Source organism: Gekko japonicus, unplaced genomic scaffold, assembly GCF_001447785.1.
Source record: "Gekko japonicus isolate JY-2015 unplaced genomic scaffold, Gekko_japonicus_V1.1 scaffold1394, whole genome shotgun sequence".
NCBI classification, from domain to species: domain Eukaryota; kingdom Metazoa; phylum Chordata; class Lepidosauria; order Squamata; family Gekkonidae; genus Gekko; species Gekko japonicus.
Window position 1 is genome coordinate 150,829 of NW_015170321.1, and position 12,339 is coordinate 163,167.

Sequence of the window (12,339 nt, forward strand, 5' to 3'; positions counted from 1 at the left end):
CTGAAAATACTTCAGAAGCGCTAGAATGCTGAGGGCAGGAAAAGTGGTGTGGGGAAAAACCAGCCAGCTCAAGTACCTGAGAGTTTAGAGATGGCTGAGGAGGGAGATTTTTGGTGGGCTGAGGTAGGATTTCCAAATTATTCGTCCCCATTCCCATGATTGCTCACAGGCTGCCAGCTTGTAGAAATGTAATAAGGAAATCAAAAAGGTGTGTGTGGGAGGAGGTGGCTTTATATTATAATCAAGGATTTTCTTTGTTTGCCTTTAAATATTTCTTATGAAGGTAATGGATTCAGTTCTGTACAACTAAATGGTGACAGAGAGGGATCCCCGCATCAGGAATCAAATGAGAACAGACACACTAATATCTCTAGGAAAGAAAAGAAGGAACTGCTGGTAGGTAGTCCTACATTTCTGCTTACATTTTTCAGTGTGTGTGGAGAAAATCAAAATGGACTCCTCTCTGATTTCATAAAATATTTCAAGCTTGTTAAGTTTTACTGTATTTTAGATAGCTAGTGAAGTCAAAATATTCTGTGCTTGTGCACCAGAGATACCAAGAATGTACAGGTGCTCTGGAAAAGGCTTGTCTGTGTGAAATTAATAGATGGGGTTCCCACTGGGGGTGGGAAAAGAATGATAACAGTAGATAAGCAATGACTTAGATATTATTGTGGTTTTATATCAGTGAATTGTTCTGGAAAAGGCCAACTACAATGAGTTGGATCCAGTGCAAAATTCCCACTTGTCTAGAGCTCTCATGCAAGTAGAAAACCAAGAGAAAGACCACGGTATCCACTTGTGCAAAGTCAAAATGATTGCATCCCCACTTGCATTTCTGCTTCATCAAGGTTTTTTGTAGCTGTTTCCTGGACACTATATAAGGGGGAAAGTGCTAGGTGTTGCAAGAAGATCTTGCACAAGCAGAACTGTGTTCATTCCATTTGTTTCCACTTGTACATCACTAGACGAGAGCCAGTTTGGTGTAGTGGTTAAGAGTACGGACTCTTGGAGAACCAAGTTTGAGTCCCCACTCCTCCACATGCAGCTGCTGGGTGACCTTGGGCAAGCCACAGTTCTCTCAGAGCTGTTCTCTCAAGAGCAATTCTCAAAAGAGCTCTCTCTGCCCCATCTACCTCACAGAGTGTCTGTTGTGGGGAGGGTGGGGTATAAATCCAGTCTCTTCTTCTTCTCTCTAGATCTTGCAGTTGATTATATATAGATTTTGTAGTTGATTGTATTTGTCTGAACTAAGTAACCTAACTGTCATTAGGGTCTATTTTATCTGCCAGTTTCTTTACTGTATGCCATGTTTGCACAAAGCTTCTCACAATTTACATTCTTCCCTAGAAGCCAATTAGTAATGGTTTGCCTCCTACACCGAAAGTGCATGTAAGTATTCCGAATGAGATGAGCTATTTCTTAATACAATTTCTGTTAAAGATTAAACAAGTTCAGTGTTAGAAATATTGTACTTATTAGAACAAATATGTAGCTGAACTGGTTTTAACTAGATGAATAGGGAGGTTGGCTGTTCCATAAGAGGCCATAAGAGGCCTCCAAGGAGAAGGGCAGATAAGAGTGATACGTGAGAGAGAGAAAAAGAGAGCATACTGTATAGATATGAGAGAGAGAGATTAAGAGAGTGTTGTGTGGGGCTGCTGGGCAGATCCTCTGTATGGCTGCAGATTATTGTGATGTTTCTTGACACAGGATGACTCAGTGTTTAAAAAAATGAATTGGATTCATATGTCAATATCCTTGATTGGGAGGAGTTATAGAGGATAGTATGTTGAAATATTGTTTTCATTTTCCCAGGGAATGTCTTTATTCCATTTCATTCTGTAAATGAATTACGTTTCTTAGGTCTCTAAATAATACTTTCACACGCCAGTTATTTATGTCCAAATAATTTCCCCACCCTACTTCCCCCCCCCCCCAAATCCCAAAAAAATTAAATTAATGGTCAAAATTAGAACTGAAATTCAGAATATCTTCTCATAGTTGTTATAGTTTGCCTGGCTACATAGGAAGAATCCCAGTGTCATTTGGTAACTTCTAAATAAAGTATTACTTAGTAAATCTGCTTGAGCATTAGCAGATATTTTTATGATATATCTTTTCAAAGGGAAAGCAGGTCTCCAGTTTAAACATCCTAAATGGCAGAGAAAATGTTGATTCCAGCAATGCATTGGAGAGCAGGCTGGAGAACTCAGCACAGTATCTGACAAATATAGGGTAGCTTGCCCTACTTTCTCTTACAGTGTCAGGTTTAGGTTGAGCCAGAGGGCTTTATCTTGAAACTTTGGGGCCTGAAATGGTGGGACAGTAAAGCAGAAATGTTTTTAAAAGATATATATATATTTTAAAATAGATATATATATTTCTAGATATCCCTCACACAAAAGTCTTGAAAGATAAAAGTCCCTACTTTGTATACTTTATGCAGCATGATGCATAAGGTCCTGTTAAAGCACTGTGGATTACATTTGGCAAGAGATCTGGGATGTTGCTAAGGCTCTTGTGCTTCATTGGAAAGTGTAGTGAGTAACTGAACCAGGGGATCCCATGTTTTGTTGGACATGAGATCCAGGGCCGGCCCAAGATTTTTTTATGCCCTAGGCGGGGCTACCTTCTGGCGCCCCACGCACGCCCAATTACGGGGTTGTCAACCTTCAGGCGAGGCCTGGAGAGAAGGAAGTCCCCGATCTGCTGCAGCCGGTGGCGGGCTCTTGGCCCGGGGGTTCAGTGCCTCTGCTGCCGGGGCCGGCCCAAGTACCCATCCAGGCGGCTTGTGGAGAGCCACTGGCACTGTCCTTACCTGGGTCCGGAGAGGCTGGAGGGGTGGGGCGGGCATGCTCCCCGAGCGGCGCCGGGCTTCTCCTCCGCTCCGCCTTCCAGTGGAACTGAGCGCGACTGGATCCTCCTCCCACGACGGCCAGTTGGCAGGCCTGGGGAGCCGTGCGTGCCGCTCCCTTCCCTTCCCCATGGCACCCGGTGCCCGGGGTCAAGGCGGAGAGCGAGGCAGGCGGAGGGGTGGCACGTCAGCGGGTGAGGGCGGCCAGGTGGCTTAGTTAACTCCATGTGACTGGTTCCCCCTCCTCCCCCAACGGCCAGTCAGCAGCCCCCGGCAGCCACGTGCGCCTCTCTCTTCCCTTCCCTGTGCTGCCCGGCGCCGAGGGGGCCCAGGAGGCAGAGAGCGAGGCGGGCAGAGGGGTGGCACGTCAGTGGGGGAGGGTGGCTGGGCGGCTTGGGGCTGCCGGCAGTGGGCCAGTCATCGTTGTCATCTCGCCAGGGGTCTGCGACGCTGGCTCTCCAGGGGAGGCTCTTCCCCACCTACGCCCGAGGAGACCAGCGGAGGGGGCTCCCGAGGTGGCCGGCAGGGAGTCAGGCCAGGGCAGCCTTGTTTGCGCAGACTGGCAGCGGTTCCCGGAGTCCTTGCCAGAATGCGCCCCATCCAGAGCCCACCGCCCCATCCAGGGCCCGGCACTCTAGGCGAATGCCTAGTTCGCCTAGCGGGTGAGCCTGCCCTGATGAGATCCTCCTTGATCCTGAGTGTCTAAAGGAACAATCTTAAGCAGGTCTACTTAGAAGTAAGTTCCATGTAGTGGGGCTTTCTCCCAGGAAAGTATCCTTAAGACTGCAGCTTAAGTCCCCTTTTGTGTGACATCTGAACAGACAAATATTTTGTTTAGCAGTACCTTTTGTTTGAAAGGAACAATGAGGACTACTTTCGTTTTGGTTTCTCCAGGAGCCATTGTGATATTTATTGTGTAGAAATAAAAATAAGCGCTTACAATATTTTGGAGTAAATTAGGCTTCAAATTTGCCTCTTTTTCTGTTCGTAGATATTAAAAATTATTCCTTGTAATTGTCCATGTCTTGGCATAATACATGAGAAGGTTTAGTATTAATAACTTAAATTGTATAAGAAACTAGAAGACAGATTAAATTAGTTGAGTATCTGAGTTATTTTTTGCACATTTTAAGTACTTCAGAAAGAGGATAGCTGGCACTTAACATGACTTTCTTGGGTACTTTATTGATGGTTCATCCCATCCCTCCCTCATAACATCTTTGATGAATGCTTGTTTCTTGTAGCATAATTGCTCTTTTCCAGGCCACTGGATAGTATACTTATGACCATTTACTTTGTTTCCTGTTTATCAGTCTAAAAAGTGCTTTCAGTTTTTATTACTTATTGCAAACATATTTGCGTTCATTAGTGTTACTGTTCTTGGGCTGGAAGAGCGGGAACCCCCTGCTGTTTGGAGGGCATCCACACAATGTCATACCCAATCCAGACATGACAGATGTGGCTTCTGTCCTTAGCCCTGATAAACCAATTTAAAGAAGAACATCCTTAAATCTGACTAATTGGGGGAAGCTGTGGGGTAGCTGCGTGTGGAGTGCCCCCTTCCCTTTCTTACCTCTAACAGAATTTTTTCTTTTGCAGCTGAGTCCTGGTGTAGTTTCGCACAGTGGCTCAACTGGGAAGGGGAAAGGGGACTTGCAGGGTGGCAGGGGAGTCTGGTGCAATTGTTGGTGCTTCTAAGCTGATGCAGTGGAGGAGAAGGAGTGGTGGCAGCAGCAAATGCAGTAGGGGTGGCACATGTGGGCACTGTCGCCACCCTCTTCCACTCTGTTTACTGCTGTTGTTGCTGACGTGGGGCCCCATATTTGATGTGCCTATATGGAAGCAGCCTTGGTGACTTTTCTCCTTAGTTTTACTTTCGATCCCATGTGATGATGTCATGCCCATAAACAATATCATGTGGGTTGCCACAGACAATCAGATTGCTCAGCAGCATGGCAAAGGAGGCCAAGTATAGTCAGGATGGAGGAGAAAATGTAAAATAGTTCTAAGAAGGAGCAGTTGGTTAGTGGAGGATGAAAAGGCACCTACAGAAAGCAGAAAACGGTACAGGGGTTTGATAAGGTATTTCCTCAGTAATTTGTTCACCTGCATGGAATGTAGTAATGCCAAAGTTAATGCTTGAATTATAGAATGTTCGGTGCAGTCCTACATATGATATGTCCTCTATTTACTAGGCTTTTATTTATTACAGATGGGTGCTTGCTTTTCAAAGGTTTTCAATGGATGCCCCTTAAAAATTCATTGTGCGACTTCGTGGATAAATCCTGACACAAGAGGTAATCATTTCATGTAATAATAATACAGTGTATTTGTTTATGTGTCAAAATGAAAATTCTGGTTGCCCCTTGAGATCCCTCAAACTTCTTCTCTCCCAGGAAATATTGTTTGCCCTTGTACTAAGACAGAGCTGCAAAGCCATTATCATATTTGCAGGCAGGGGTCATTTCCTGCAGGAGCGCACAGGAGCGGAGCTCTGGCAGTAAAGAGCCCAGGGGGCGGGCACATGCAACAAGCCCCATCCCCTGCTCCCAGCAGCCCTCAGTCAGAGCAAGAAGCAGCCAGGTAACTTGCAGAGCCCCGCCATGGTCCAAAACAGTCCAGTGGCACTTTTAAGACCAAGTTTTATTCAGGTACGAGTTCTCCCTCTTCTGTGAGGACAGATCTGTGCATGTTCTCTTCCCCCCCCCCCCCCAGTGCGGCTTAATCCAATTACAGCCTTCGGGTGTCCGGTGATGTCAGAGGGTGTGGCATATGCAAATAAGTTATGCTAATGAGTTATGCTAATGAGCTCCTGCTCCCCTTTTTAACGAAATTATCCCTGTTTGCAGGACACTGTTCCACTCTCTTAGTCAATGGTTATAACTTATTTTTGTCTGCAGTTGATTGTCCCAGATGTCCATATGGTTTTAATAAACCTAGTGGTCTTAGGTCAGCTACCATCCAGACATAATCACCAGTCTTATACAAAGGGAAAATCTTCCTCCACTTTCCTCATATACTTTTCTGAGGTTGATTTATTTTTATTCTCTCATTTTGAAGCTCTTCGATTGTCTTGGGATTTTACAGTAGTGGAAAGTGTGGTGTAATTAGTAAAGTTGCTATACCACTATTTACCCTGACTCTAGGTAGTTTATGATTAAGGCCTGATTTACTCATACAGCAAAATGAAGAGGTAGAATCCTGAAGAGCTAGAACAGTCTAAACCATTCAGAGTTCATTTTAAATACTCATGTAAACAGAAGTCTTCCTGCAAGAAAAAACAACATGGCTGTAACCATAGTCCACCACCTGCAGTTCTAATTTTCCTCTTGTAGTGAGGAGCATATTATACTGTGGGTTTTTTAAATTAGTAATTCTTTCAAGATGGGTCTCAGTGACCTCATTCTCATCTATTTTTGCTGCATGTATAGAGATCTAGCTTACGTTTAAGTGTCTTCATACAGTACAATCCTGATAGTAGCTTATCATGGTTTTCCTGTCTAGCTGTCAGAACTAGCCAAAAGAAGATTTTTTTCCCTTGTTACAGCTCTACATTTTACAGCTAGAGCCTTAATGTCTTCATTTGCTTGCTTACAGACCAGTACTTGATATTTGGTGCAGAGGAAGGTATTTATACCTTAAACCTTAATGAACTCCATGAAACTTCAATGGAACAGGTTTGTTTTGAGTTTGTTTTTCATTTCCTGCTTACAGTGGTATAGCATTTAACTAGTATTTTAAAATGGATAACTATATAATTTTGTTTTCAGCATAGTTCAGTATATTTTGTTTCTATTTTTACAAAGTGTTTACATTAAAACGTTATTAGACTGTGACTAGTTTTTATCTATGTAAGAATTCAAGGGCAGTGAAAGCCAATAAACCTGTGACAGTCATGGAACTAAGTGTCTAGAAATCTCCATAACCTGAAAATAATGCATATATAAATTTCTCTGAGGAGGCATCCCAAGATACATTTTAGTGCCATAGCAGCCTCTTTTTTTAAATTTGTGTTTATTTGTTTGTTTATAATGTACCTGGCATTTTGTTCATGCTCTGAGGAGCTTACAGTCCCAAACGTGAGATGACAAAGGAAGGGGAAGAATGTATTTCATTCTAAATATGTTATCTTAGACTTTCTTTCAGCTTGGAATGGGAACTATTTATTTATTTGGGTCAAGGTCAGAAATTTGAATTAGTGTTTTCTTGGCCTCTTTTTTTTTTTTTTTTTTTTTTTCTGAAGAGAAAACCAGATCTCACATTGTCTATCTATAATCAAATTTCCCAGTCTGCTGTGGTCTATGCACCTATCAAAGGGTCATGGTGGCTTAGAGGTTAAGATGCTGAGCTGCCCACTGGAAGGTCTGTAGCTCAGCATTTTGAGACCCTAGTGCCACTTGGCGAAGTGAGCTCCCGTCTCTGGCCCCAGCTCCTGCCATCCTAGCAGTTTGAAAGCAAGAAATTGCAAGTAGATTCCCACCACTTCGGTGGGAAGGTAACAGCATTCCATGAGCCTCGGCGTTTAGTCATGCCGGCCACATGACCATGGAGAAGTCTTCGGACAGTGCTGGCTTGGAAATGGAGATGAGCACCGTCCCCTAGAGTTGGATTCGACTGGCTTTCAAGCAAGGGAAACCTTTACCTTTACTTTTATGCACCTATCAGCCAGAACTGAAAGCAGCCAACAAAGTTTTACATTGCTCTATAACACAATAAATTGGCAACGTCCCTCTATTTCATAGCCCTCCCCTCCAGTATTTTGAATCAGTCTCTTACCGTTCACTTTCCAGATGCTGTTACTTGACCATACCGATACTGACATGGTTTTCACTGCCAGTTTTTCTCAGATGGAGATGCAACACTAGTTTTATGAACTGTGCTATAATGAAACCTGTGTGTGTGTGTGTGTGTGTTCTGGCCTTTATGGGGGTTTTCAAGTAAAGGCTTTGGTTGTTGCAATGTGTGGCAAATGCCACAAATTTTGGTCAGGAACAAGATGGTCTTGATAAGTGAGTTGCACTGCATCAAGTAGTGATCTTCTATTCACTGTGATACCAATTCCAAATTAATGTACTATTTACATTAATTTACTTCTTCCTTTGTATTTTCTTCATCAGTTATTTCCCCGACGATGCACATGGCTGTATGTAATGAATAATTGCTTACTATCAATATCTGGTAAGACTTTTTATAATTAGACATGTGTGACAGATTGCACAGAAAAGCAGGCTTTTTAAGGTGCTGCTTGTATCAGAGAGTCAGGGAGTTCTAGAGTTAGTCTTCCTTGAGAAGAGCTCATGTGATTGGCTGCTCTACTTGCTCTCTAATTGGCCAACATCAGCTGAGAGAGGAAATAAAACAGCTGATCTGGAAGGAAAAGAGGTCTTTCACAAATTGGGCTTTTGCCTTTGGTCTTTTGCAATTTGGTCTTTCTAACGTCTGGATCAGTAGCCAGAGGGTTTGGCTTCTGAGGGAAGAGACATTTGGGTGTCAGTGTTTTCTGACAGGCAATAGTCAGAAAAGTCCTTCTACAGAAAGAAGAAGAGAAGCCCCATTGTCTATCAACACTGCTCTGAGAACTTAGATTCTCAGTAAGAAAAGCTACAGAACAGCCTTATACAGACAAAGGATATTGGGGAAGGATTTGGCAGAAGGTCTGGGTAGTTAGAAAGAACTCCCTTACAAGCCAAATAGTAAATAGAGTTATTGCTTCTTAGGGACAAGGATAATATCTTCCTGCCAGTGAAAGGGGTTGGGAAGAGGACCCTGATCTGTGATAAAGGAGAGAAGCTTAGACTCCTCAGGAGTTAATGAAAAGCTGTATTAACTAAAGGAAAATCTGTAATATTTGAAGGAAGAAATCGAGAAACATCAGTAAGAACTATGTTGTGCTGAAATATACTAAACAAAGTACCTCTCAAAGAAAGAATCAGAAAGCCTTGAAACAAAGCTATAAATACACTGTCTTGAATATTTAAAGAATTCAGCTATGTGTATATTAGAAAGTTTTTACCTCAACAATCTCAAAACCTTGACTATTTCTAGTATGCATATATTCCCTGTGTGTTTAATAAAGTCTTTATTCGGTTTTTGAAAGTTAATTTGCCTCAAGTGCCATTTTTCAAGAGTTTGAAAGAAACTGGACAGCTGCTGTATTTTCAGTAGATTTCCTGAGCTGAGAAAAAGCCTAAACTAAGGTTGGGACAGTCAAGTCACGCTACTGTAAGGCAACTCAGTCACTGAGGGGAACTGAAGATTTGGCGGGGGGGGGAATCTTTCAGACAGTTGGGGAGATACAGGGGTTTGTCATAACATGTAAAATGCCTATACACTGTTTTTCCATTAAAATTTGTAAAAATGTATTGGATGCTTAATTTGCAGGTAAAGCTTCTCAGCTTTATTCCCATAATTTGCCAGGACTGTTTGATTATGCAAGGCAAATGCAAAAGTTACCTGTTGCTATACCAGCACACAAACTTCCTGACCGAATACTTCCCAGGTAAATATCTAACTAAATAAATAAATTAGAGAGAGTATATGTTGCATGCGTATTGTGTCATATCCTGACAGATAAAAAACAGATTCATATCTTGCTTTTCACCTGAGTTTCTAAACTGATTCACAGAGTAATACTACAATTTATTTTTAGATCTTTAAAATGTAAAGGAAACAATCTGATTCATGAAGAGAGACTGGAAGACAAGTGGTAGAATGGAGTTAGGAGAGGAGAGAAGGAACTTAGGGCTTTCCCACGTGGAAGTGGGGTGGTGGTTCTGGGCCCATACCGCTTTGGTTTGTCCCCTAATTTCTACACCCATTTTTGTTACTTTAGTTTTCACTTCAGTTTCATTGTTCTCCCCCTGGGTTTTTTCTGGTTCTTTTGAGACCACTTTTACCCCGATCTTTTTCTGGAAGCTGATTTTGAGTTGGCTGTTTCCTGGTGCACATTGTTTTGTCCCACCTACTCTCACCCAGCTCAAGCCCACTTTTTGATGATTGGACTGTGGTGATCAAACAGCCAAGAATGAAGTTTCTTTTCTTTTTCTTTCCTCTTAACAGCATTAAAATATCAATATATAGCTAGAGCATTCTAACAGTAGGCTTAGTAAGTTATCTGAATACCCAGCTTTCATTTTTTAAAAAGGAAGCCTCTAGCCTTTTCCCTTGCTGAGATAGTTCCGTAGTCTGTAGCACTGATAATATCCAAGTATCAAGCTTCGATTATTTAATTCTTCATACCATGGTTTTACCTGCTTTAACACCATCTTGGTGCTCTGTGAAACTGAAGTACAGGATATATTGAAAAGAAGTAATGGTTAATTTGTGTTTTGGTTTATATATTAACAGGAAGTTTGCTGTTTCTACAAAAATCCCTGACACTAAATGGTGCCAGAAGTGCTGTGTGGGTAAGTTAAGACACAGACAGATATAATCTTATTGTATACCAAAAGTTCCCTCTAAGCTGCACTACGGGGTGCTGACAAACAACATTTTAGCTGACAGCACAAGTAACTTAGCTGGCAGCACAGCCTATAAGTGAACTGAGAAGCATTTTTTTCCTCCATTGGAAACAATGGAGGATGGGGGCACTTCCTTCTGGGGCTCATAGAATTGGACCCCCTGGTCCAATCTTTTTGAAACTTGGGGGGGGGGGGGGTTGAAGAGAGGCACCAGCAGCTATGCTGCAAATTTGGTGCCTCTACCTCAAAAAACAGCCACCCCAGAGCTCTCCGGTTCGATTCTCCATTATAGCCCATGGGGCCCATTGACTATAATGTTCCCCATAGGCTATAATGGAGTCGGAAAAAATCAGGGTTTTTTTGCACACCCCTATTATGCTTTTCAGTATGATTTATAAGCTGCCTTGAGTCACAGGGATAAGTGGGATATAAATATTTGAATAAATAAGTAGTTTGGGCAGATTGATTACTATACATATTTAAGAGAAGTGCTTGAAATACTAAGTGTCTGTTGGTTGGAAAAGAAATTGATGTGACCGGTTAAAAGGATAGGTCTGCACCCCTTCAAGAATCTTTGGGAGAAGAAGCAGTTGAGATATGAGTTAGAGTGTGTGCTGTATATTGTTATAGTGAAGGATGTAGTGAAAACTAGGCAATTAGAAAGAGATGTTTTATTATTAAAAGAGCGAGTATAGAATAGAAAAGGCTATGATGAACACTTTAGGCTGTGTTCGAGAATTGAGATCTGTTACAGTTGATCTAGATGGTTGAGCAGCTGAACAGAAAAATATCAACTTCTGAATCAATTTGCCCATGAGGATGAAATAGTTTTTACAGTGATATGTTTGGATATTCTGAGGGGTTTTTTTTATAACAGTTTCTTTTTAAATAAACTGGCTGACAGCATTTTGTTGCTCTTTTACGGCTGTTACCCACTTACCAAGAAATAGAGCCGGGAAGTGATTTTTTCCTATACTGGGCCTTCACAATAAATTTGTGAGAAGCTGATGCTGTATGCTGTGAGGAGCAGCTTAAAGAAAAGCTATGAGTGGTGGCAACTGAAAAGGATGTTGAAATAAGTGGCAGGGTAGGGTTCAGTGAAATGTCCTACCTGGACTCAGTAGCAAGCAAAACAGTTAGTAGCAGAATGAGGCAGTGATGGCCATTTCACCAGCCACTTCAAATAAGCTCCTTAAAGAGGCAACATATATGAGGATAAAATATAGGAGAGGAAAATTATGTACGCTGATTTGGTTCCCCATTGTGGAGAAATGTGAGGTATAAATGAAGCAAATAAATAATATAGCTGAAGATGGGGGACAGATAAAAGGTAGGTTGGCTGGTGGCTGAGGAGGAGAGAAAGCAGCAGGAAAAGGTGAGGATATGGAGGTTGCCAGGAAGAGGGAAAGAAGAAATAATGTGGGGAAGGGGATACAGCGGGAAATGAGGTGTCACTCAAAAGTCCTTGTTGGGTTCCCTACCATGCAGCTGGCCCTGGCCCTCGGGTTGGCACCATGCAACTGAGCCTGGAGGCCAGCACCACACAACTGGGCCATAGTTTTCCCAGGTAGAAGCTGCCAGGGGGAGGGAAGGAGGGAAAGCAGGGGTGCAGATAAAGGTAGTTTGGCTGGTGGGTGGGAAGGAGAGAAGAAAGTGGGAAAGTGAGAGGCTATGGGGACTTTCAGGGAAAATAAAGAGGAACTTGTGGACAAAGGAAAAATGAGACCCCCTCCCCCTACAAGTCCTTGCAGGTCCCCTGCTTTGTTGTATTACTTAAGTTTCATTCAAAGACCAGGAGAAATACAGCTCCCAACAAACAGCAGTTTATTTTCTATATTTGCTAATTAAACATATTCCCAGGTGAGACAAACATCCCAAAGCAGTACTCACATATTTGGCTTATACGAACTTGCGCTGAACCATGGTACAGATACCACAACAGTGGTACTGCTGCAGGCCTTTCCCCATTCCTTGCCAGAAGCATTTGTGACATTCCCCACAGCAAGAATGCGAAATTGCTTG

General features: G+C 42.5%; 1 protein-coding gene across 8 annotated transcripts in view; it reads left to right on the plus strand.

Moving 5' to 3' along the window:
* Window positions 1-12,339, plus strand: part of MAP4K3 (mitogen-activated protein kinase kinase kinase kinase 3) — a 99,765-nt gene that overhangs the window by 77,342 nt on the left and 10,084 nt on the right. For all 8 annotated transcript variants that reach the window (XM_015418068.1, XM_015418071.1, XM_015418074.1 and 5 more), the window contains 7 exons: window positions 284-396; window positions 1,351-1,392; window positions 5,070-5,154; window positions 6,455-6,534; window positions 7,975-8,035; window positions 9,239-9,356; window positions 10,205-10,263. In XM_015418068.1, coding sequence (XP_015273554.1) covers window positions 284-396; window positions 1,351-1,392; window positions 5,070-5,154; window positions 6,455-6,534; window positions 7,975-8,035; window positions 9,239-9,356; window positions 10,205-10,263 — 558 coding nt within the window. The remainder of the gene's footprint in view (window positions 1-283; window positions 397-1,350; window positions 1,393-5,069; window positions 5,155-6,454; window positions 6,535-7,974; window positions 8,036-9,238; window positions 9,357-10,204; window positions 10,264-12,339) is intronic.